This window comes from Prionailurus bengalensis, chromosome A2 (assembly GCF_016509475.1).
Source record: "Prionailurus bengalensis isolate Pbe53 chromosome A2, Fcat_Pben_1.1_paternal_pri, whole genome shotgun sequence".
In the NCBI taxonomy this organism is placed as follows: domain Eukaryota; kingdom Metazoa; phylum Chordata; class Mammalia; order Carnivora; family Felidae; genus Prionailurus; species Prionailurus bengalensis.
Window position 1 is genome coordinate 1,174,340 of NC_057348.1, and position 24,347 is coordinate 1,198,686.

The 24,347-nt window shown below is 62.8% G+C and overlaps 2 protein-coding genes across 4 annotated transcripts; both read left to right on the plus strand.

Moving 5' to 3' along the window:
• Positions 1-646: 646 nt before the first annotated feature.
• Positions 647-20,825, plus strand: SCAMP4 (secretory carrier membrane protein 4). 3 transcript variants are annotated; one of them, XM_043586015.1, is made up of 7 exons: positions 647-748; positions 7,425-7,471; positions 9,377-9,505; positions 9,766-9,922; positions 10,660-10,761; positions 16,842-16,959; positions 18,976-20,825. In XM_043586015.1, exons 2-7 carry the CDS (start codon positions 7,465-7,467, stop codon positions 19,153-19,155), a joined length of 693 nt encoding a protein of 230 aa, XP_043441950.1. In that variant the 5' UTR covers positions 647-748; positions 7,425-7,464; the 3' UTR covers positions 19,156-20,825. The 3 variants fall into 3 exon arrangements, with proteins under 3 accessions (XP_043441950.1, XP_043441951.1, XP_043441952.1); XM_043586017.1 differs by lacking the exon at positions 647-748 and adding an exon at positions 6,265-6,527; XM_043586016.1 differs by lacking the exon at positions 647-748 and having other exon boundaries at positions 6,231-7,471.
• Positions 4,663-6,122, plus strand: ADAT3 (adenosine deaminase tRNA specific 3). The gene has a single exon (XM_043586014.1). The coding sequence runs from the start codon at positions 4,663-4,665 to the stop codon at positions 5,731-5,733; it is 1,071 nt and encodes a 356-aa protein (XP_043441949.1). The 3' UTR covers positions 5,734-6,122.
• Positions 20,826-24,347: the final 3,522 nt, after the last annotated feature.

The window sequence follows — 24,347 nt, forward strand, 5'->3', positions numbered from 1 at the left end:
TAAACCAGGGTCGTCCAACCTCTGCTCTGTGGACATTTGGGGTTGCTTGTGTTGCGGGCGTCCTGTGCACCGCAGGGTGTGGAGGGACATCCCTGGCCTCCCGGGTTTGATGCCATTTGATGGTAAGCGCACCCCCAGTTGTAACAACCACAAATGTCCCCAGACATTGGCCAATGTCGCATTGCCCCTGGTTGAGAACCGCTGGGTTAAATCTGTTTAACTAGAATGAATAAGTGGAGTTGCTCGTAAGTTAGGACGTTTTGCCTAAAAGAGTCAAGAGGTCCCCTTCATCTACTGTACAGATGGGAAAACTGAGGCCAAGCATCGCCCAGTCCTAGACCCTTATGGGAACCTGACCCATCCATCTGGGTCTCTGGGGACAGCCCTTTTAGGAGCCACGTGGCAGCAGCAACCTGGGCTGGGGGAGCGTCACAGCGGGGGTCGTGTGCCCCTCTGCCTCAGTCCCCCTACTCTGACTCCCTAAACGGCAGCCAAGGTTTTCTTTTTCTGGCCGCCCGCAGGAGGTCTTGAACCCTCAACTCCGCGCTCACCCGCACTCGAGAGAAGGGCGGCGCTCGGCGGCCAGGCGCGCAGCCTTGTGGGGATTGTAGTCCGGACCCCGCCCCAGTCCCGCGCCGACCCCGCCCCTGGAACTATGCTCCCGTCGTGCCGCGCGGCGCAGGCGGAGGCGGGGCAGCGGTCGGTTGCTAAGACTTGTGAGGCGCAGTGCTCGCGTGCGGCTCTTCAGGTAAGCGCGCGGACCCGGGGGTTCGGTTCTCGCGGCCCCGGCTCCCACGGGCGGCGAGCCGGGGCTGTCAAGGAGAGCCTCGGCTGGCGTGGGGGCGCCGGCCGCGCGGGGCGCGAGGAGGCAGTCGGGGGCATCCGCTCGTGTGCGCGTGCGCGCGTGCGCGCGGGGCGCCCGGGCCGCGGGCCGCCGCTCCCCGCGCCCGTCGACCTTTTGCGCGTGCGCGCGCCCCTGCGGCCGGGGGTGGAGGCCCCGTACAGCCAGCTGCCCCTCTCCTCCCATCGCCTTCCCCTTCCCCTTCCCTTTCCCCTTCCCCTTCCCCTTCCCCTTCCCCTTCCCCTGTGCGCGTGCTTGGGGTCATCGCGGCCAGCCCTCTGCCTCCGGTCCTCCCTTTCACTAGCTTCCCGCCAGCTGCTGGCGTCTTAAACGTTGGTAAACGTGGCAAACATTAAACTTTCCTGATATTGCAAGAGTGGGTTTTCGAGGCCTTCTCGTACCCTGGCTCCGCGGATAAGGGGTCTCCTACCACACCCCACATGCCCAGTGTTCGCGAACTGTCACACACAGAGGGGCCGTTTGCAGGGTGGCCAGGTTGGGCAGGTGAAGCGCAGGACGCGCCGGGAGGTTACAATTCCGTGTACACGACCAGCGATGTCCATGTTCGCGTCAAGCCCCAGAGCTTGCAAGGGACCCCACCGCGCTCGCAAATTCTGCGCATGTCCAGAATTCGAATTTAGCGGCCCCACTCCAATGGGGAGTTTGTTAGGGATGCAGGTGGCAGCCAAGCCCGGGAAACTGTATTGGAATCCAGCAGCTACCGCCCTGTGGGCGTGTGTGAGGCTCTGGCCGTCTGTTCCTTCTGCTCAGGACTCCCCACCCTGCTTCCCCTGCCTTCCGGGTCCAGCTGGGGTCACCGCCTCCGAGGAGCCCTCCTGGACTGCCCACCACAGGGCACTAGCCCTCGGAGATTCTGCCAAGGACTCCCCACCCTGCCTCACCTGCCTTCTGGGTCCAGCTGGGGTCACTGCCTCCTAGGAGCCGTCCTAGACTGCCCACCACAGGGCACTGCGCCCCCTGGGAGCTGTACCCTGGGACAGCGTGGAGCTCATGTGGCTTTTCTCAGCCTTGGGAGGTGGGGATGGGTTCCCATTTCTCAGAGGGGGCACTGAGGGTGGGGTCTAGGGCAGGTGCCCAAGGTCTCACAGGCAGGGAACAGCTGGGCTGGGTGTGGACTTCTAGGACAGGGCAGGACACACACCCAGGTCCAGGTTCTGGCCTGCCTTCGTCACCCAGGGACAAGATGAGGCCTCGAGCCTACGCTTTCCTGGGTGTATAAATGCCATTTTCTGTCTCCCTCCCAGAGCCAGCTGCCCTGTATCTTCGGGGGGTCCCGGAGCACCCGTGCTTCCAGTGGGGAGGTGCCTAAGCTGCCAAGGGGGCTTGAGGTTAGGGTCCCGTCTCCCTGGTCCAGCACACCCTGTGGGGGCCGCCGATGCTGTTAGTGCTCCCGGCCCCCGGACTTCTGCACCAGAGGCAGAGGCGCTGCAACCAGAAATGAAAACAGGCGGTTCTGAGCCCGCCGCGGCTGTCCTTGGAGATGCCAGGGTGGGGACTGAGCTGGGCGAGACCAGCAGAGTGTGTGCGGGGTAGAGGCAGTCAGGTGCCTGGAGCTGGGGACTCATCTGGGGCTTTGGGGACAGAGGAGGAGCCCAGGTCCAGCAGCCGACCCCATCCTGCTCCACATCCCTGGGCGTGTTTATACAGAACACACGTGCGTGGAGACTGCTTGCAGCCGTGCTGACACTCCCCCCCAGGACGTTGGGGTTGGGGGTTCAGGCGGGTCACTGTTTCCTGAAACCGCTTCTTTCTTTTTTTTTCATTTTTTTTTTTAATTTCTTAAAGTTTATTTAGTTTGAGAGAGCGGGATGGGGGCAGAGAGAGAATCCCAAGCAGACTCCACACTGTCAGTGCAGAGCCCAACATGGGACTCGAACTCACGAACCGTGAGATCTTGACCTGAGCTGAAGTCAGCGCTTAACCGTCTGAGCCACCAGGTGCCCTGAAGCTGCTTCCTTCTTATCTGTGGGAGAGGCTCAGGACCCCTGCCCTACACAGGGGCTCCGAAGGCAGAGGCGGTGAGCTGGCCCGCCTGGCCAGAGCCTGGTCAGATCGCGACTCTGCCTGCCTGTGGCCCCAGGCAAGGCCTTGCACCCCACAGAGCCTTGTCTTTGTCCTGTGGAACGGGGACAGTTCCAGGAGCTCCCTCCTGTGTCACTGGGAGGACACGTGGCGGGGACCGCACCAGTGGTTGGGCCTCGCGTGGAGTCTGCTGACCTCGCGCCTGCCCCGTGTCCTTCCCCCTCCCCACTTCTCTAGCAGCCTTACTGCTTTGCGGCTCACCCGGCTCACCCGTTTAAAGCGTCCGGCTCTGGGGTTTTCAGTACCTCCGCAGGGGTGCCAAATCTCCATGCCCCCCACAGAGGAAGCCTCGTCCCCATCACCAGTCACTCCTCCATCCCCTCCCTGGCTCCCGCGAGCCCCCTTCCCGTCCGTGGACGAGCCCGTTCCGGACGTTTCACACACGTGGACTCACACCCCGTGTGGCCTCTCGTGTCGGGTTCCCTCCCTGAGCGTCGTGTGTTCGGGGTCCGTCCGCGGGGCGGCGGGGGTGGGCGTCTTGCTCCTGCTCGCGGCCGAGGGACGTGAACCTTTCGCGGTGGACGCGTGTATCCGTCCGTTCATCCATTGAAGGGCGCTTGTGCTGTATCCGCCGTCTGGCTGCTGTGAACACACGTGTGCGGGGTTCTTTGTGGACGTGTGTTCTCGGCTCTCGTGGGCACACGCCTGGGCGTGGAGGGGACCGGTCACTGGCTCACACGGTGACTGTGCTGCGAGTTTTCCCCCTTCTGCCTCAGAGCTGGCGCCCCCGCCGGCGGCGTCCCCCTGACAGCCCCCTGTTGCCTGTGTTACTCAGCGGCTGTGCTCCTGGAGGACAGGTGAGACGGTGTGTTTTGCCGTGGAGACAGTGGGAGCCTCGTGACCGGTGCGGGCCATGGGGTCCTGAGCGTGGTGTGTGCCGGGAGCAGATTCAGGGTCGGTGCCGCGGGCCCTGCCGGGCACAGCACTGGGAGCGCACACGGGGCCCCTCTCCGCTCTCTGCCTCTCGTGGCTGCCGTGGGCCCCCCGATTCTGTGCGTTTGTCAAATTTGTATCATGAGCCTAGGACGGACCGCGGTGGGTGAGGGTGCCCTGTGCCCTCCAGCGGGCCCGACTGATGAGTAAGTGGGGTTCTGGGCGGCTCAGGCGCATCAGAAAGGGTGAAAGCCCACAGCTGTAAGATGATCCCAGCACTTTCCTGTCCACGGGGAAGGGGCAGGGGGCTGGTCCACCCCAGGACTCCAGAGGACGGTGTGTTCCGGGCACACGGTGGCACCTTTGATGCCTCTGAATCTCATCGACGGGACCAGTGGTTTAGCTCCGATGTAACCCGAGGCGGTGCTGACCGACGGGGTTATGACGCGGGGTACGCACGAAACGCTAAGCGTTTTAGAAGCCGTGTTTCCAAAAAAATGCGCAAAGAAACAGGTGAAATTCACTGTAAGGATGCGTTCGCTTAACCTGAAACACGGAACGTGAGCACCTGAGCACGTAGTCAGCGTGAAGACGCTTCACGAGACCGCTCACGTTCAGCCGTGGCACCTCGCACAGGGAGAAAAGGATGCCAGTGATGGCCTAAGCTGTGCAGACCAAGAGTTGGTAGGATCTGAGGGCGAGCGCGGCCGGCCGGTGGTGCGCGTCGCGTGGGCGGAGCTCCCGGACTTCGGATTCCGCACGCTGGGACCTGGGACGGACTCCTGCGGCTGAGGGATGATGCTCTGCCCCGATCTCTGTCTCCCACAGTCGGAGCCCCGCCGAGGATGGACCCCGCCCCGGGCCTCGCGGAGCAGCGTGGGGACGAGGAGGCCGCGAGCCCCCAGCCAGCGCCTGTGCCGTGGCAAGCCCTCCCGGTCCTGTCCGAGCAGCAGTCCCAGGACGTGGAGCTGGTGCTGGCCTACGCCGCGCCCGTCCTCGACAAGCGTCAGACCTCGCGCCTCCTCAAGGAGGTGTCGGCCGTGCACCCGCTGCCCGCCCAGCCTCACCTCAAGAGGGTGCGGCCCAGCCGCGATGCCAGCCGCCCGCACGCACTGGAGATACTGCTGTGCCTGGCGGGGCCGGCCCCGGGTGCACGATCGCTGGCCGAGCTCCTCCCGCGGCCGGCCGTGGACCCTCGCGGCCTGGGGCAGCCCTTCCTGGTGCCCGTGCCCGCCCGGCCGCCCCTGACCAGAGGCCAGTTCGAGGAGGCGCGCGCCCACTGGCCCACGTCCTTCCACGAGGACAGGCAGGTGGCCCGTGCCCTGGCCGGACGGCTCTTCTCGGTGCAGGAGCAGGCGGCGATGCAGGGCCACATGGAGCGGGCCGTGTGGGCGGCGCAGCAGGCGGCCGCCAGGGGCCTGAGGGCCGTGGGGGCGGTGGTGGTGGACCCGTCCTCGGGCCGCGTGCTGGCCACGGGCCATGACTGCAGCAGCGCGGCCAGCCCCCTGCTGCATGCCACCATGGTGTGCATCGACCTGGTGGCCCGGGGCCAGGGGCGCGGCGCCTACGACCTCCGCCCCTACCCTGCCTGCTCCTTCGCCCCGGCCGTCGTCGTCCCCCAGGGCGTCCGCGCGGGCTCTGTGCGCAAGCTGGAGGAGGATGGGGACGCGCGCGGGGACAGCCTGCCCTACGTGTGCACCGGCTATGATCTCTACGTCACCCGCGAGCCCTGTGCCATGTGCGCCATGGCCCTGGTACACTCCCGCGTGCAGCGCGTCTTCTACGGGGCGCCGTCGCCCGACGGTGCGCTGGGCACCCGCTTCCGCATCCACGCCCGGCCGGACCTCAACCACCGCTTCCAGGTGTTCCGTGGTGTTCTGGAAGCCCAGTGCCGCCGGCTGCACCCCTTCGTGTAGGCGGCCGCGCCCGCCGGACCCCGGGCCCCGGGCCGGGCTCTCCCCTGGCATCTCAGCCTCCCGGCAGACTCCACCGGCGGGTCCCTGCGTCCCTCCTCGTCCCGGCCGTGGTCCTGCCGGTCAGTTGTAGGGACGTTCGCGTCCCTCAGCCCGGAGCCAGACCCTGTGCTGTCTCCACCGGTGTGTGGGGACGCATCTGTGCCCAACCGAGCTCTTCCCTGGGCTTGAGCCTAGCGGGGGTCCGGCCCGGGCCGGGGAGCTGGGCACTCGGACTTCCTTCCTCCAGCTGCCCTTTGCCCCCAGCCCGAGGGTCCACTGGGACGGTGTCCCCTGTGTGTCAGGTGTCACAGAGCGGCTCTACATGTGAAAATAAACACCCCCAAACCAGGTCGGTGTCTGTTGACAGAGGCATGGGGCCGTGGTGGCCGAGGGTACCTGGGTCGGAGTGACCGCTTCCTCCAGGGTGTGGGGTTTGTACACGGGAAGGGGAGCTTCTGAGCCAAGTGGGGCAAGAGCGTGGCCCTGGGAGTGGGGCCTCTGCCTGTGTGCTTCGTCTGGAAGGGCGTGGCCGGCCAGCGTGTGTTTACGCTAGGGTGTAGCCTGCCGGCCTGACTCACCCCACCGAAAGGCTCCTCCCGTCAGCCCGTCTCCTGACCTTCACAGATGGCCAGAGGGGGTGAGCCGGGGGTCTGCCGCAGAGCAGGTAGTGCTAGGAGCGACATGTGTCCCTTCAGCAGCCGTGCGTGATTGGATCACCAGGCCAGCTTCGCTCTGAGCCCGCCGTGGAGCCCGGGGTATTTGCTCCCAGCCCGTCCTAGCCCCTGGGGCCGGGGCAGGGGGTCTGCCCTCGAGCTAGTGCAGTGGATGGGTGGTGTGGGCGGGAGGGTCTCGGGGGCGTGGACCCTGGAGACTCCGCGTCGCTGGAACCTTCTCACCTGGGCTGTGCGTGAGAAAGACGTCTGTGGGTTCCCGTCCCCCTGCCCGCCTCCAGGTACGGTTCCCTTGCCCACGCTGGGCTCACCTGTGCCGTGAGGCCCTGGTGGGTGCTGGGCAAGGCCGCTCTGTGGCTCATTTCCTGGAGATGGCGGTGCCCACCCGCAGAGCCCTCGGGGACCGGCGTGTTCTCATCGGGGGTGTGTGTTAGTGGCAGCCTGGTACGTGGGGCCACTGTGTGACACCAGCTCACGTGGCTGCATGTAGAAGGGCCGCTGGGGTGCCACGTGCTTGGCTCGGGTCGTGACGCGATCCTCAGCTCTGCAAGGCTTGCAGGGGCGACAACTGCAGGCCAGAGAGGTTGTGTGACCGCGTGTCACGTAGCAGTGAGCGCGAACCCAGTTCTCAGTGTCTCACAAGTTGGGCTTTGTGGCCCTGAGGAGGTGCTCAGAGCCAGTCGTGGATAAAGCGAAAGCCTGGGGGGTGGGGAGGGCATGGGGTAGGTTGGGGGGGGGAGGTCCCAGGAACATTTTGGCTCTGGCCGGTGTGTGACCTGGCAACAGGCTGACCCCTCTCCTGCCAGCTGCCGACGGGGCTCTGGAGGGAGGTGGTGCAGGGGACTGGCCTCTGGGACCAGACCTTCCCTGGGGTGGCCTGGAGGTGAGGACTCCACCCGTGGGTGCTGCTGGGCACACAGCTGGTGTGGGGGTCCCCCAGTGGCCTTGGGGACCCCCTAACTGTGGCTGTCTCCCCTCCAGGTGGCTGTAGGCTTCGGCCCCGCCAGTTGTCACAGCGGAAATGTCTGGTAAGTCTTGCCCGGAGGCCCATCCAGCTTGTCTGTTCCTCTGGGAAGCGTCCCCTGGTGGCCAGACGGACCGTAATGCCCCGCACCGTAGGGAGGGGCGCACACCTCACTCCCCTCCTCCCACGACGGGTGTCGGGGCTGCCTCCTAGCCTGGAGCCAGATTAGAGGGAGAGGCTGGTCTCCATAGGAGTAGCTGGCCCGCCCAGGCCTTCTGCTTTGGGGCCCGTTTGGCGGTTGACATCATTGTAGGCGTCAGGTTGGTACATCTGGGTTCATCCCTACGTGCGTAAGATGACACCCTCACTCCCTCGTGGGTTTGCCTGCCCCCTCCCGCTCAGGAGGAGGGGTGGGGCACGTGAGGTGGGGCCCTGAAGCCACGGCCAGGCGCCACAGGGACATGCCTTCCACGCACGGTCACCCTGCCCCGGCAGCTGCCCCCGCGCTCAGGTGTAGGGTGGCTGGGGCCCTAGGTGCCTGGGGTCAGCTGGTGGTGCTGCTGCTGGGATTGGAACTCAGGCCCCCGAGTCCCAAATCTGCACACAACGTTCCCCTGGGGCTTTTCATCTGCCAAGAAGACAGGGTCTCAAGGGGCGTGTGATTCGCCTGGTGGTTTTCTATCTCCCCCTCAGCACAGGGTGTGCTGGCCGCCTGGCCGCTGGAGGCGTCACCCTGTCCTTGCTGTGGGCAGCGGGGGGAGGGGTCACACGTCAGGGGAGGGGAGAGCAGCGGGGCAGGGGCCAGGTGAGGTCCTTGCTGGGGCCTTGGGCAGGAACCGTGAAGGGTTGTGACCTGTGACCGTGGCACGGAGGCTGTGCCGGGGAGGCCCTTCCCCGTGTCTCATCACACAGGCACAGAGCCAGCAAGCTCGGGGTGGGGTTGAGCCCCGCTGGGCTCAGGCTTGGCATGCTCCACGGCTTCCTGTGTCCCTTGGTAGATGCCTGGGGCTTCTGTGTGGCCAGTATGGTATGGTCTGCCTCTACCTGTCTTCCCTTCCGGCCCCTGGTCTCCCCGCTGCCTCTAGAGCACCTGGCACTCACCCCGGGGCCTTTGCATGGGCCAGAACCACCGGCCTCTCCTCTCCGCTTTCTGGAGTCTTGGTTCCAATTCTGCCTTTTCGAGTGAGGCCTGCCCTGACCCCCTTCTTAAATCACAGCTAACCAGCACCCAGCACACATCCCTGGTGGCCTGCACGTGACATCTCCTATATGCCACAGTGTCGTCCATCCATTGCGATTACTGCCCGGCTCCCTCTGGCTAGGAGGGCAGCACCTCGAGGGCAGGGGTCCTCTCTGTTTTGTTCGTGGTCTGGCCCCCCGAGGTAGTTGGGAGTCGTGTCCTGCCACACAGTGGTATGATGTCATTGACACCTTGATCTCAGACTTCTGGGCTCTGGGACTAGAAGAGAGCAAATCCCTATAGCTGACACCTCCCGGTTTGTGGTCATTTCTTAGAGCTTCCCCAGGAAGCTCATACGTTCAGGATACCAGAACCTTCCTTCGAGGCAGCTGTCACCAGCATTTGTGTTCTGTCACTGAGTCTGCGTGTCTTCTGTGGCTGCTTTGAGGAATCACCACAACGTAGTGATTTAAACCACGATCACCCGGGCGTGGGCAGGGCCGGTTCCCCCGGGGCCCCAGGGAGCCCCGTGTCCCCCTTTTCCGGCTGCCAGAGGCGCCGCATCCTGGGCCCGCGGCCCCTCCTCGTCCTCACGGCCGGCAGCGCGGGGTCCGCCCGGCCGTCTGGCCGCCCTCTCGTGAGGACGCCGGGTCGCCCCCGCCTCCTGGGCCTGGACGGGGTCCCTGCTGCCACGGGAGGTGACCTGTCCACGGGTTCTGAGGACCGGGACAGGGACGTGTGTGGGCCTGTCACTGGGTCCCTTAGCCTGGTTTTGTTCTGTCTCTGCAGAAAAGGAGAATAATTTCCCGCCGCTGCCCAAGTTCGTCCCTCTGAAGCCCTGCTCCGACCAGAACGTCTCCGACGAGATACCCATCGAGCACCAGCTCCTGGTGAAGAAGATATACCAGCTGTGGCTGTGTGAGCGGCTGGGGCGGGGCGGGGCGGGCACGGGGCACCTCCGGGCCACAGCTCGCCCCCTCCCGGGCGGTGAGAGCCCAAGGGTTCTGGGATAAATCCCTTTTTCCAACAAATGATGTCCCTTGAGCTGTTCTCCGGCCCCCCCGGTGCCCACGCTGAGCAGAGCCGCAGCCCTGCTCTCCCGGCGGGTGGGAGAGGCCCGGCCCGGAGCCCTCCGCCCAGGCTCACCCTCCTCGCCTCTCCCCCCTGCCCCCGCCCAGTCTACTGCGCCACCTTGGGGGTCAACCTCGTCGCCTGCCTGGCCTGGTGGATCGGTGGCGGCTCGGGGGCCAACTTCGGCCTGGCCCTGGTCTGGCTACTGCTCTTCTCCCCCTGCGGCTACGTGTGCTGGTTCCGGCCTGCGTACAAGGCCTTTCGGTGAGTGGGGGTGCGGGGCGGCCTCGGAGCGTCTGCTGCTCGGAGCGGGGCGAGCCAGGACGCCTGACCGCGTGTGCTCAGGTCCGTGCTCACTCTCGGGACCTGCACCTGCTCTGTGCCTGGTGCCTGGGTCCCTTCTCCTGTCCGGTTGGGGGGGGACAGGTTATGTCCACGGTCTGCGGGCTACAGCCAACCACGACCCGTTGTCTTTTAATAACTTCGTCAGGAGACGCTTCGTGTGTCAGTGTTTCCGGTATCTTTACGGGGTTGTGGATCCATCACCTCTTTCCAGTTCCAGAACGTTCCATCCCTGTTCCACCCCCTCTCCTCCCCCAGCCCCCAGCCCCCACGAGCCCCCCTCCTGTCCGTGGATGAGCCTGTTCTGGACATTTCACACATGTGGACTCACACCCCGTGTGGCCTGTCATGTCTGGGTCTGTCAGCGGGGCAGCAGGCGTGGGCACCTCACTCCTGCTCGCGGCCCGAGGGACGTGCGCGTGTGCAGTGGACACGTGTGCCTGTGTCTGGCTGCTCATACGTTTGCGAACACTTGGGTCATTGGCACCTCTTGGCTCCTGTGGATGTTCGCCCCCAGTGGGCCCCACGACTCAGGAGCGTGCCGCGTTTGCCCCTAGGTGGTCCCCGAGACCCGGGCTGACCCGGGGAGGCAGCCAGTCCCCTCACTGGCCGTGCACGCGCGCAGTGACGGCCGTCCTCTCCCTCCTCTCCCTCCGCAGGGCCGACAGCTCCTTCAACTTCATGGCGTTCTTCTTCATCTTCGGAGCCCAGTTCGTCCTGACCGTTATCCAGGCGATCGGCCTCTCAGGATGGGGCGCGTGGTGAGCCGGGCCCCCAGGCTGTGGCGCAGGGGTGTGACGTGTGTGTGCTCAGCGGTGCCCCGGCCGTCGTGAGCACCCGCACTGGGGGGTGGGGTGGGGCTGGGTGTTGTCGCCCTCCGGGTTCTGCCCAGGACGCGCTCGCGGGGCACCGGGGCCACTGGGAAGTGCGGTCAGTGGCATGTCCTGGGAGGAGCGGCTCGGGGCACAGCCGGAGAGAGGGCCGGCCTTCAGTTTGCCTGGACGGGTTCGTACCTGGTCTCGTGGCTGCCGGAACAAATCACGGCAAGCGTGGTGACTCGGAGGGAAGCAGGTTTATCTCACAGCTCTGGGCTCTGGGATCTGACACGGGCCTCACGGCCAGGTGCGGGCAGGGCTGGAATCCCCCCCGCCCGGGGCCCCAGCGAGCCCCGTCTCCTCCCTTTCCCGACTCCCGGAGGTGCCGCATCCTCGGCCCACGGGCTCTCCTCATCCTCATGGCCAGCAGCTCGGGTCGCCTGGCTCTGCCTTGCTCTCGTGGGGTCTCGTGAGGATGCTGGGCCCCCTGGGCACCCAGGGTCACCCCCGCCTCGGGGGCCTTGACAAGGTCCCCTCTGCTGCATGAGGGGACAAGTCCCAGGATGAGGATGTGGGCACCCCCAGGTCACGTCTGCGGCACCGAGCGTCCTGTGGGCGACAGCCACGGCTGCGTGTGTGTGGCTCTGCTTGGTCAGTGCCGTGACATCACGCGCCTCTGTGTTCATGTGTGTCTTGCTTGGCCTCTCGGTCGAAATCTCGGTACCGGGAGCTCGTCCCCTGAGGGCGGGTGTCACACGCCGAGACCCTCGCCGTGTCTCCAGCTCTCAGCTGGGGACACCCTGCTGCCATCCTCCTGGCTTTCACTCCTGTCACTCTTTCCTCTGTGCCCTGGAAGAGCCACGAAGCTCTGTCCTGGTCACCGCATGTCGAACGTGTGCTGTCTTGTTGCTCGAGGCCCCGGGTGGGTGCTGGTGGCTTCCTGGACCTGCTCCTCAGCTCCCTCCCGTGTCTTCTGCCCCCTTTATAGAGGCTCGGGCTCTATAGAGGCTGGGACCGTTTCCAAGATACACCCTCCCTCTGGGTCTTTGCACCTGTCGGGCAGATGAGCTCTCTCTGATGCCCTCTCAGATCTCGGTCTACAGGGCCAGTGAGGGGCTGGCTTCGGACTCCAGGGGCGGGGCTGTGCCGGGAGGACACCCAGGGCTCAGCAGCCTGTCGTCCCGAAGGCCACGGTTTATACAGAGAAAGGATGGGAAGTAATTTGAACTCAGGGCAAGGGATGGAGGGCAGGGGCGGGGACATCGGGCCAAGCTTCTAGAATCCTCTCCCAGGGTGTCCCCCAGGAGGTGCTTAATTCCCCCAAAACAACATGTGGCCGTGTGGGAGGTGTGGTCTCCAGGGGGCGTAGAGACCCAGCGCCCAGGTTCTCACCGGGGGTCGGTCAGCAGGCCCCTCTGCCGGGCTCGGGCAGAGACCCCAGACCCCAGGAGGGGAGCAGGTCCTCGGCGCAAACCTCGTGTCTGCACAGACAGCTCCGGGACACGAGCCCCCCGCCGGCAAGGGTGGCGGGAGCCCCGGAGTCCGGGTCCAGATGCTGCCGAGGGCCGGCCTCGCGAGCCGGCCTCGGGGGCGGGAGGTGTCAGGCCCGTGTGGGCTCTTTTCTGCCCGGTGCCACCCCCACGCCGTTCTCCACACTGGGCTGGCATGGTGGCCACCTTCCTTGGGGGTTGGCTTGCAGAAAGGAGACTTCAGGAGCGTCCCTGCCCTCTTTGAGTGCAGGCCAAACAGAGCAGGGGACGGTGACCAACCAGCTGGTGAGCCTGGGCAGAGAGCTGCTCTGGAAAATTAGGGGGAGGCGGGGGGAGGGGGACGCTGCAAGCCCATCCGCTCTTCTGAAGCTCGTCACCGCTCCCATTCTGTCGCAAGGCTAGGCCTGGGGCCAGCACAAGCAGAGCAGGGCCTCTGGGCCCTTTCATTTCCCCAAGTGTATGGGGCACCCCGCCCCCCCCCCACCCCCACCCCCCCGCTCTGGCTTCTTTGACTGTCACACAGGTGGACTGCCTGGTGCTGGCACACCCCCGGCCCCCCCGCCGGCCCCTTGGCCTCCTCAGGGCACAGAGCAGGGGGTTGGGACCGAAGGTGTGCTTCACCAAACCGCACTCCCCCTGAAAGCCCGGCCAGGGTCTCCCCGTCCTCCTGGTCCCCGGTGGCCGGGTGGACCGCGGCTGTGGCCCCGGGCCAGTCCCTGCTCGCGACCTTCCACGTGGGACACGGGGCAGCCGCTGGGCGCTTCCCGGAGACGGTCCAGCGCGTCCTCAGAGGGTGCTCTCGGGGTGCCGGCCGCGCTGCGCAGCCAGCTCTGTATCCTGCGGGTCTGTTGCCCCCTCACGCTCCACACGTGGGTCATCTCCTCCGCAGACGCTTCCCCGTAAACTCATGAAGGAGAAGAACTTTCAGGATGTACGAGTGTCCTACGCAGTGTCCCTACATACGAGACTGTGATGCTGCTTCACGCCTCACAGACCGACCTAAAGTCCTTCGTGCCGTCCGCTCGCTGAGATCCTGTCTTTTTTAAACAGGCTGGCTCAGTCCGTGGAGCGTGCAATCCTTGATCTCGGGGTTGTGAGTTCAAAACCCACATTGGGTGGGCACTTGGGTGGCTTGGTTCATGAGTTCAAGTTTATTTAGTAATTTTTTTAATTAAAAAAACTTTTCTTAATGTTTATTTTTGAGAGGGAGAGAGCGTGAGCAGGGGAAGGGGAGAGAGAGAGACACAGAATCCGAAGCAGGCTCCGGGCTCCGAGCTGTCAGCACAGAGCCCGACGCGGGGCTCAAACTCACAAACCACGAGATCATGACCTAGGCCGAAGTCGGACGCTTAACTGACTGAGCCACCCAAGTGTCCCAATTTTATTTGTAAAGTAATCTTTATGGCCACCGTGGGTCCTGAACTCACAAACCTGAGATCAGGACTCACCCGCTTCACCGACTGAGCCTCCCAGGCGCCCCTTGCACAGGGCATTTTACGTCAGGCTACTTGGAGGTTTACAGAAAGGCGCGGAGACAGGACAGCGCGTGGCCGTGTGCCAGCAGGGGTGTCTGATACGCCTTTGGTACGACCCCAGGTGTGCGCGGCTGCAGTGCCGGTGCCCGGACGTGGGCCGCGTTTGGATTTCCGCCGCGTCCCCACGGCTCCCCCCCGGCTCAGGATTCCACGTGGCATTGAATTACATTCTGCTTTAGCCGTCCGTCCGGGTCAGACCCAGAAGAGGCGCGCACGTCTCCATGAGTCGTTTTCTGTCTTCGTTCTTCCCAGTCTTTTTCTGATTGATTCATCGAAGAAACAGGCTTGCTTGTCCTGTAGTTTCCCAGAGTTCAGTTTTTAGAATAATGGCTTCGGTGAGGTACGTGTCACAGACCAGAAATTCACTCTTTTAAGGTGAACAATTCAGTGGTTTAGAGTACGTTCACAGGTGGTGCAGCCATCCCCTCTGTTTAGTGCCAGAATGTTCTATTGCCCCAAAAACAACTCGCCCCCGTTGGCCGTCATCCCCACCCGCTGCCCCGGCCCCCACAAGCCCCCTCCCTGTCCCCGGATGAGCCTTTTCTGGACCTTTCACACAAGTGGACTCACACGCCATGTGGCGTCTCGTGCCTCGTTCCCTCCCTGAGTGTCGTGTGTTCAGAGTCGGCCCGTGGGGCGGCGGGGGTGGGCGCCTGGCTCCTGCTCGCGGCCGAGGGATGTGCGCATGCGCGGTAGACACGGTCATCTGTGCGTGTGCGCGGTGGACGCTGTGGTTCCGTCCACAGCTCACGGGCTCTGGGTGTCTCTGGGCATTGCCGTTAGTAGTGCTGCTGTGACACAGGTCTCAGTGTCTCGGGTGTGCGCCGGGCTGCCAGGTTGCTTGGTGACGCGGCAGCTGAGTTGACCTTCTGGGGAGCTGCCAGGCTCCCCAGGTCTTGTGTCCGCACCGCTCTTTTACGTGCATGTTGTCCTCTCCGTGGTTCCAGCCCCGCGATCTCCTGAGACTCCCTGGGGGAGCACCCAGCACCCCCTCATCTCCCTGAGCCCTGCCCCCTCCATCTTCCCTGCTCCCCAGCCCTGATGCCGTGGTGTCTCCCCGACAAGGATGGCATGCGGCAGGTTCCGTCGCTCATCCAGTTGGTCCTGACGGAGGCCAGTTTGTCACCTGCTGTCCTTAGAACCTGGGTGCTGTCATCCTGGGTAATAAAGGAGGTTATTCTCATTGCTGGGAGGCTGGGGCAGGCTCCCAGTCCTACGTTCAGCCCTTGGGTGCCTTCGCCCTCCCCAGAGACCACGATCCTCAGGCTGGGGCCCCCGCCCACCGGCCCCACTTTCCAGATCCCCAGATCTGGTGGAAGGATGTTCGTCCCCAAGGTGACACCCCCAGCAGAGCCAGCGTTCCTCCCCTCCTAGGAGCGCCTGGTGCCCACCTGGCCCTGCAGCTGCCTAGCTGTGCTCACACCCACTATGGGCTCCCACCTACCTCTCCCTCGGCCTAAACACCCAGCTGAGTCTCCCCTCCCAGTGGCTTTTCTTTTTTTAGTTTTTTTTTTTAAGTTTTTTATTTCAAAAATTTTTCTAATCTTATTTTGGGGAGGTGCAGAGGGAGAGAGAGGATCTCTAGCAGGTTCCACGCCCAGCACAGAGCTCCACGTGGGGCTTTGATCTCATGACCCTGGGATCACGACCCGAGCCCAGACCAAGAGGCGGACGCTTGGCCGACCGAGCCCTCCGGGTGCCCCCAGTAGTTTTTCCACCTCCCCCAGGCTGAGTGGGAACAGGCAGCAGGCCTGTCCCCATCGCCAGGGTCATTCTCGGCCCCGGCACCCAGCACAGAATGGGCCTGTGGGCCAGGGGTCCTCTGCCCCCACTTCACACACTTGGGTGAGGAGGACACACAGCTTCCCTTTCGGTGGGAGCGTGGCATCGTCCCTAAACATGCTCGCGGGAAAGCCCACGTGCTGCTGAGCGCTGCAGTCCTCGTGCTGTTCCGGAAGGCGCGAGCAAATACGGGCAGCCCCTGGAGACGTGGGGCTCCACCACGTGTGTGCTGGGCGGCCACCTCTCTGGGTGTGACGCTCCCACAGTGCGGGCGTGGCCACAGGAGCCTGTGCGGGGGGGGACCTGGCTGGACTCTCAGTGGATGTGGCCACACGACAGGCTCTGGAACAGGGATGCCAGGGGAACAGCGGCGAGACCTGAATAAAGCACATGGTTCCAGTAATAGTAATGAACTGGTGATAATTTCCTAGCCTTTAGGTTCCTTGAACCTTGAACCGTGCGTCTTTATTACCTGTTTAGAAAAATGAAATCTCAAGGGGCACCTGGATGGCTCAGTGGGTTAAGCGTCTGACTCCTGATCTCACCTCAGGTTTTGATCTCAGGGTCATGAGTTCAGGCCCTGCGTTGGGCGTGGAGCCTACTTTAAAAAAAAATCAGTAAAATGATAAAATCTCGACAATAGTTATCTTCTGTCTCTCCCCCCAGAGGCGGGCGTGGGTGTTCTTTCCACTTTGCACATGTGCCATGGACAGAACGGGTCTCGTAGAGTCTTGCTGTCCTGACTCATCTGCAGCTTTCTTTTCCGCTCTGGTTTTGTTAACGTCTCCTCAGCATTCTGTCGTGTGGCTGTGTTTCCGGCTGGTGAACATTTGGGTTACTCCTGGCTTTCATTATAAGTCATTGCCGTGGCGTGAATTCTCAGAGGAGGAGAGCCGGGGTGCAGGAAATGAGCTCTTAGGGCTTTTTGTAGGCCACTCCCACTGCTCCCGCAAAGGGACACGCTCCCACCGGTGCAGTGCTCCTCTCGGCCCCTCACACACACCACACGTTCCCGCGTTCTAGCTCGCATTCCCCACTGCTGGGTTTGAGCATCATTTCATGTGTGCATTGGCCCCTGCGAGCCCTTGCACAAATTGCCCATTTCTCTGCCATTCGTTTTTGTTGTTGTTGATTTGTTGGAGCTGTTTACATATGAAGGATGCTGGGCCCCTGTTTGGTGGACGTGCTGGCACCCATGCTACTCTCTTGCCCCTTGCAGTGGTTGGCTGGCGGCAGTCGGGTTCTTCCAGACCAATGTCGGGGCCGCCGTGGTCATGCTGCTTCCGGCCATCATGTTCTCCATGTCAGCTGCCATGATGGCCATCGCGATCATAAAGGTGAGTCCTCTGGGCCCGGGACTTCCAGCATCTTCCCGTGCATCCGGTCGCCGGATCGCCCGGGCCCCGGGGGCCCGTATCCTTCTCGTTCCAGGACGTGACCTATTGTCCATGACGAGCTGATCTCTGCTAAGGCAGGCTCTGGGTAACCGCACAGTGTGGGCTGATAATGACCGCGCCTGCCTTTGGGGCCCACCCACTAGTGTCCCCGCACTTTCGTGTCCCAGGGTGTACACCACGCTGCCCGATGTGGCCGCCACCGGAAGTGTGTTGCCATTTACGGTTAAAGTCACACGAGGTAAAGTTAAGTAAAGCTAAACACAGAGCGGGGGGATCCGCTGCGCCCACCCACCGCATCTCAGGTACTTGCCGGCCGTGTGGGGCTGGGGCGCCGTCTCTGTGCCGGAAAGTTCCCGCGGGCGGTGCCGCCCCGGGTGTGTGGAGGCCGCAGCGGGAACGCGCACCGAGCGGTGCTGGGGAAGCCGGCCGCACCTGGCCGGCGGCCTCGAGCCCTCCTGGAGGTGGTGGTCACAGGCCGGGGTGCGGGGACGTGTGTGGAGTCCCCATGGGAAAGAGGAGCGGTGCGGGCTCTAGCGCTGCGCCCCCAGCACGCGCGGAGTGTCGTGAGCGTTTGGCCCCGCGCCTCTAGCTGTCTGAGTGGGGCTCCTGGCCTACGTAGGCTTTCTCCCGGGTGCATCTGGCTGGGCGGACAGAAGGATCCTGCCACTCCCCCCACCCCGTTTGCACCCCAGATGCCTTCAGCCGTGTGGACAGTCTGAGGGCAGGGAGGGGCCGGCAGAAAACACGCGTGAATGAGCCTCCAGGCGGTTCCACCACGAGGTTCCTACAGGAACCGACTTTCCAACCAGGGACTTCCGAGCAGCAAACCTCACAGAGTAGAAAGCAAATGCAAATTGAAAAGGGCTCTTGGGCCAGAAGGAAAGGCTGCCTGGACGGAAGGAGAGCCTGTGCTTCCAAAACAAAGAGATGCCCCAGGGGCGGGGCATGTCGGGAGGACCCCCAGGGCTCAGCAGTCTCCCCAAGGCCTAGGTTGATACAGAGAAAGGATGAGAAGCAAAATGACCTAAGGGCGGAGGCTTGTGGGGTGGGGGTGGGGGTGGGGACACCAGGCTAAGCTTCCAGAATCCTCTCCCAGGTGTCCCCCCAAAACGGCATGTGACCACGTGTGAGGTGTGGTCTCCAGGGGGTACGAAGGGACCCAGCGCCCAGGTTCTCACCGGGGGTCGGTCAGCAGGCCCCTCTGCCGGGCTCGGGCGGAGACCCCAGACCCCAGGAGGGGAGCAGGTCCTCGGCGCAAACCTCGTGTCTGCACAGACAGCTCCGGGACACGAGCCCCCTGCCGGCGAGGGTGGCGGGAGCCCCGGAGTCCGGGTCCAGATGTCCCTGAGGGCCGGCCTCGCGAGCTGGCCTCGGGGGCGGGAGGTGTCAGGCCCGTGTGGGCTCTGTCTTGCACACCCCCCACTGCCTCCAAGAAAAGAAACATATTTAGTAATAGTTGTGTGGAAGAAGAAAGGCAAATCCCAGTAAGAAACGAGGAAAGTGTTCAGCATCACTAAGCATCAAGAGCGTTGAGTTAAAATGCCAGTTTTCGCTTACTGACTTTTCCAGGACTTCTAGAGTTTCTCGTACTGCCCCGCATTCCCAGAGGTGCAGTGTGGGGGGGGGGGGGCCTGTCAGCACAGGCCTGCTGGGCCTGGGGAGTTAGTCCTTTCTGGGGGTCTCTGCCTGGAAGCCACCGGTCACACGCAGGGATGGCTGTTAGCATCACAAGGGGCCCGAGGGTGGGTGTCGGGAGGTGGGGGGGGTCCACAGAGAGAAGCTGGGAGGGACGGCCTCAGCTTCCATGCGTTTCCTGAAGTCTCCACAAGGATCGTTCTGGTATTTTATAGTCCGCTTAGGAAAAGCACAGCCTTAAGCACGAGGTCTCTCTTGGTCGCGTGCACTTCAGTTTGGCTTCTCTTCTCTGCCCCCCACCCCCACCTTCTGTCCCTGCAGGTGCACAGGATCTACCGGGGGGCCGGTGGAAGTTTCCAGAAGGCACAGACAGAGTGGAATGCGGGCACCTGGCGGAACCCACCGTCTCGGGAGGCTCAGTACAACAACTTCTCGGGGAATAGTCTGCCCGAGTACCCCACCGTGCCCAGCTACCCGGCTGCTGGCAGCCAGTGGCCTTAGAGGGGCCGGCCAGCCCTGCTGCCCGCCCCCGCCGCCCACCTCCCCCGCCCCCGGCCAGAGCGTGGGGCCCACTCGTGTTCATCTCACCTTCAGGCGTGGAGGTCCAGCCTCTGCTGCCCAGCAGGAGGACGCCTCCCTGGCTGCGAGTCCTGTCTGGTTACCGAAACGTCCACGCCCCCTCCTGTCGAGGTCTCAGAGGGCCGACCACAGGCCTCCCCACGGACAAGGCAGCAGCAGGCCACCCACCCGCCCTTCCTGCAGAGCTGACGGCCCCGTGTCCGCCCGCTCGCCCTCTGCCTTCTCACCTCGTTCCTGACGGGCTTGCCGTGTGGCCGAGTCGCCCATGTCCTCGTCCTTCTAAGTCTCTGTTCACCTGCAGCCAGAGGGCTCTTGTGGACCAGCCTCCGGGTCGTCCAGAGGCTCGTTAGCTGGGCTTCCCTGTCTGCCTGCCCCATGCGCTCCGTGCTGGGGCCATTGGCCAGCCTGGCTCCAGCCTTCCTGCCCACAGTGGCTCTCCTCCTGGGGACTTGCAGCAGACCTCTGTCGAGACCTGAAACCGGGGGCAGAATCCTTCTGGGGGAGGATGGGGGGCCGTTGGCCTCTCCCCTCCGTGTACAAGCCGAGGAAAGCAGCAGCGCCTGGCAGAGGGCGGGTGGCCCGCACGCTCACCGCCTGCCCCCGGCTGCTCGGAGCCTGTGGCCTCACAGCCCTGTGCTCGAGCTGCAGGAAGCGGGGGATGGAGTTTCTCAGGAGAACGGCTTTTCGGAAGGAAAGAAGACAGGACAAACCTGTGCCTTAGTGAGGAACCGGAACAAGACTCCACTTTTCTCCCCTCCGATTGTTCTAGCTCCTTCTGAGACGGAGCAGCCGGATGAATGTCCCATGGGGATCTCCGCAGCACCCTTGTGAACAGATGGTCCAAAGGAGTAGTGGCCTCTTCGCCCTTGCTGGCCAGGCTTCCCGGGCGCCCCGAGTGCTGCCCCTCTCCTCCCAGCTGGCTGCCTCGGGGTAGGATGGGGACCCTCTCCGTCCCACACTGCCGCACCGGGTCGCCGGCCTCTCCAGAAGCCCTAGGACGGCCAGCCTTGTTCTCCACACACGCTTGCTTGCTTGCTTTGGCTACTCGTGCTGAACACCACGTGGTGTCCAAAGGTGGCCGCGGTCCCTGAGAAAGCGCCCGGGTCGGGGTGCCCGAAGGTCAAGGCCTCCTGCGTGGAAAACCCAAGCCTTGGGTCTCCCGGGGATCCCTTGACTAAGTCCCCAATTCAGCCTCCGTGAGAGGCATGCATTGCACTAACCGTGGGGCCGAGTCCCTCCCGATGGCCGGCTCGCCAGGCGGTAGCCCGTCCTGGAGGACCGTGCGTGCAAACGTGCGGATTCGCCTCTGCACAGCCCGTGCCCCTGCGGCGCTGGGCACCTTTGTTACGTCACGGTGGGTTTTGTTACGGGGGAGGATCCTGGGAATAAATACTGTAGTCCTGCCTGCATGGCAGAGCCTCTGCGGGGCCGTTTGTGGCTGGCACGGCATTGCCCTCCCCGGCGCACGGCCCCGGTGGCCTGTCGCCCCTGCGCCCTGCCCCGCACAGGCACCCCCTCAGCCCTGCCCATCGACCTCCACGGTGTGCTTCCCTCCTGTCCTCCTTTTCAATCAACTTGGTTTTATACGCTTAGCTGGTTTTTTGGTTTTGTTTTTAATTATTACTTTCTAATTTTGAGAGAGAGTGTGGCGGGGGGGGGGGGGGATCCCAAGCAGCCTCCACACTCAGCACCCCGCCCGATTCCACGACCCTGGGATCATGACCTGAGCCGAAATCGCCAAGAGTCAGATACGCGTAACCGACTGAGCCCCCCAGCTGCTTGACTTCTAATTTGAAAAAGGGAGTTTGCAGAAAATGAGAAACCAGCGTCACTTGGCATGAAGGAAAAGTAATGGTGGAAGTGTCCGGAATAAAAACAGGAAGGTCTCAGGGAAAACCACCTGGAGGGGCCTCCCCAGGGCTCAGCGAGGCGGCCTGTCGGCAGAGTGGACATCCCACGTGGACACAGGAGGGAGGGCGGAGTCCTGTTCCGCAGGACGCTTTGCCACCACAGGAAGGAAACAAGACCTGCAGACAGAAACCAGACAAAGCAAAGCCCCAGGCAAGCAGCGTGGGTTGTGTCGTGTCCTCCCCCCAGATGCGTATGTCGAAGTCCTGACCCTCAGACCTCAGAAGGGGACCTTATTTGGGAATAGGGTTGTTGCAGGTATAGTTAGTTGGGGTGAGGTCCCGCTGGAGTAGGGTGGGCCCTAAAGCAATGACTGGCGTCCTTCGAAAAAGGGGACGTTGGGACTCGCTAGCAGGGAGAAGCCCCGCGAAGATGGGGCCGAGATGGGGTGATGCTTCTACAGGCCAAGGGACGCCAAGATTGCAGTGATCCCCGCAGCCTTGTGATGCTTCCTGGGCTATGTCCTGAGTTGTGAAGATAAATGTTTCGGCTGCAGCAGGAAGGCGCCCCGCAGATATTAGGGAAACGAAACCATGAAGAGATGGGGTGCGCTGTGCTGGGGGGACGCGCCTATGGACGTGGGACACGGGTTGCGTGGATGTGCCTTGACTGCAGGTGTCCCTGGGCTGGGTGGGAGATGGTGTTGGTGACAGGAGGAGGAGGAGGGGACGGCCTAGGAGATGGACGCCCAGGCCCGGAGGAAGGAGTGCACGTGTCCTCGGCCCCCAGGTGACCTGTAAGGACAGAGGACGGGGGGGGGGGGGTGGCGTTGAGAGTGGGACAGTTTGCCTGGGTGGCTGCTGCAGGAGATCATGAACTGGGGGCTTAAGCCACAGGCGTCTATCCTCCCGCCTTCTGGAGGGCAGAGCCTGCAATCCAGGCGAGGCAGGCGGAAAGGCCCTGGCGGGGATGATGGGGCGGTGTGGGGGCTCAGCGTTCTCAAATCCTGGGGGCCGGACCATCCCAGATCAAGGTCTCCGTGGGGCTGTGTTCCCTCTGCAAGTTCCAGGGACAGGTCCTTCCTGCCTCTCCCAGTTAAGTACTAGGACTAACCAGAATTTAAGACAAAGTTTAACATTTGTTAATGTTATTTAAAAATATGCTCATTACATTCTAAGATTAAAAAATAACATTTTTTAGAAAAAGGGATGAGTCGTATTCTTTTCATTTTTGCAGAGAGGGCAGCTCTATTCTCCGGTCGCCGCTGCATTCACTGTGTTGTGACCTGTCTGGGCCCAACATAAAGACTGGGGGTGAAAGCTTTATGTGGGAGACAAGAGGGCAGGAGCCAGTAGGGAGGTCAGAGGTACAGGCAGTCGGGGCTCCGTCTCTCTGGGACGCTTTGGAAGGCACCGAGCCTGTCTCAGGTCGTCCGTGTTTTGGGGGTTGGAGGGCCTTGACTGTGCCCTCGCTCAAGTGGAGCGTGGTGGGTGCTGGTCCGTGTGCCCGTGTGCATACCCCCCGTGGCGGGTCCCTGCCGTGTGCCCGTGTGCTTGGATCTGTGCTCTGCTACGAGTTCAGTTGAGTTCCTCTCCATCTGTATGTTGGAAGTCCTAGCCCCCAGGATCCCAGAAGGTGACCTTCTTTGGAAATAGGGTCATTGAAGGAGTAATTTTTCAAGTTAAGGTGAGGCCACACCGGAGGAGGGTGGCCCTAATCCAATACGACAGGTGTCTGTGGAAAGGGGACATTGGGACACACAAGCAGGGAGAGGCCCCGTGACGATGGGGCCGAGATGGGGTGATGCTTCTACAGGCCAATGAACACCAAGGTTGCAGTGAATACCAGCGACGCTGCGAGAGCCTGAGGCAGATTCTCCCTCAGCAGGAATAGCCCTGTGACACCTTGATCTTGGACAGGTATGGGAGTTGGAATTTCAACATACCTTTCTGGGGACCACAACTCAACCCAAAACAGTGGCCAACTCTGGGTCCACGTCTGTGGCAGTTTCCTGAGGCTGCCGCTTCAAAGCACCGCAAACTGGGTGGCTTGAAACAACGATTTATCCTCTTAAATGCTGGAGCCCCGAAGCCTGTGTCAGGGCTGCTCTCCCTCTGGAGGCTGCAGGGGAGGGACCGTCCTGCCTCTCCCAGCTCCGGGGGCTCCAGGCGCGCCTTGGCTTGTGGCTGCATGTCTCGGGTGTCCACTCTGTCCCTGTGTGTCTTCTAAGGACACCAGCCATTGAGTCATGGCCCACCCTGATCCAGCATGGCCTCATCTGAATTTAACTTCCTCTGCAAAGACGAAAGACCGTATTTTCAAATAAGGTCCCATTCTGAGGTTTCAGGTGGACTTGAATTTTGGAGTTGACGCTATTCAACCCTCTACCTCGTCCAGGCCTTGGCCCCCTGGGAGTGGGGTGGAGGAGCTCCTCATCTGGGATCTGTGGTGACAAATAGCACATGGCGTGTCCCATGCTCGGGTGACGAGGCCATCTTGGTTTGCTGGGACTTTCAGGGTTTTAGCACGAGAAGTTTCAGGTCCCAGGAGGCCGGGGCACACTGGGGCGCTTGTTCACCTATGGTGCATCTCAACACCGCCAGAGTCAGATGCGGGAGAAGCCACGCGAGGTCAGAAGACCACTATCCCGGGCACATTTAACATAAGCAGACAAGAGATACGTCCCGCCCCGCAATCCCAGAGGAGGAGCTGATTGGCTCCCTCTGGGCCAATCAGAGGTGGCTGGTTGGTCACATGGTACAGCCTTGCTGGGGTCCGTTCTCAGAGGATGAGAGACCTTGGGGGTGGGAAGTTATGCGCAGGAGCTTCTGCACTCTCTCCCAGAAACTCCTGGGTTTCTTCTCATTGGCTACCCCTCACTGGCTGCCTCTCACGTGCCTTCTGGCCTCGGTTTCCCCTCCAGAGCTCACAGAGAGACAGAACTGTGAGCGTGTGGCACCAGGCCTCACCTTGGGTTGAGCGTTCTCTTCCACCACGAACACTGGGACTGGGAGTGGGGGGTGCTGCCTCCCCCCAAGCGGGGGGTGGGGCACTGGAGGGAGAACAGTGGGGGCAGGTGCTACCCACCGGCGGAGGGTACCAGCGTTGCAAGTTTGAAGCCAGGGGACGGCGGGCAAGCCACTTCTCCTTTGTAAACCTGAGTTTCCACATCTCGAAAACGGGAATGTGCACGTCTGCATCCCTGCCCCACAGGGGGAAAGGCCTGGCTGCAGGGAGCGAAAATCCAATTCAATTTGACAAAAGTG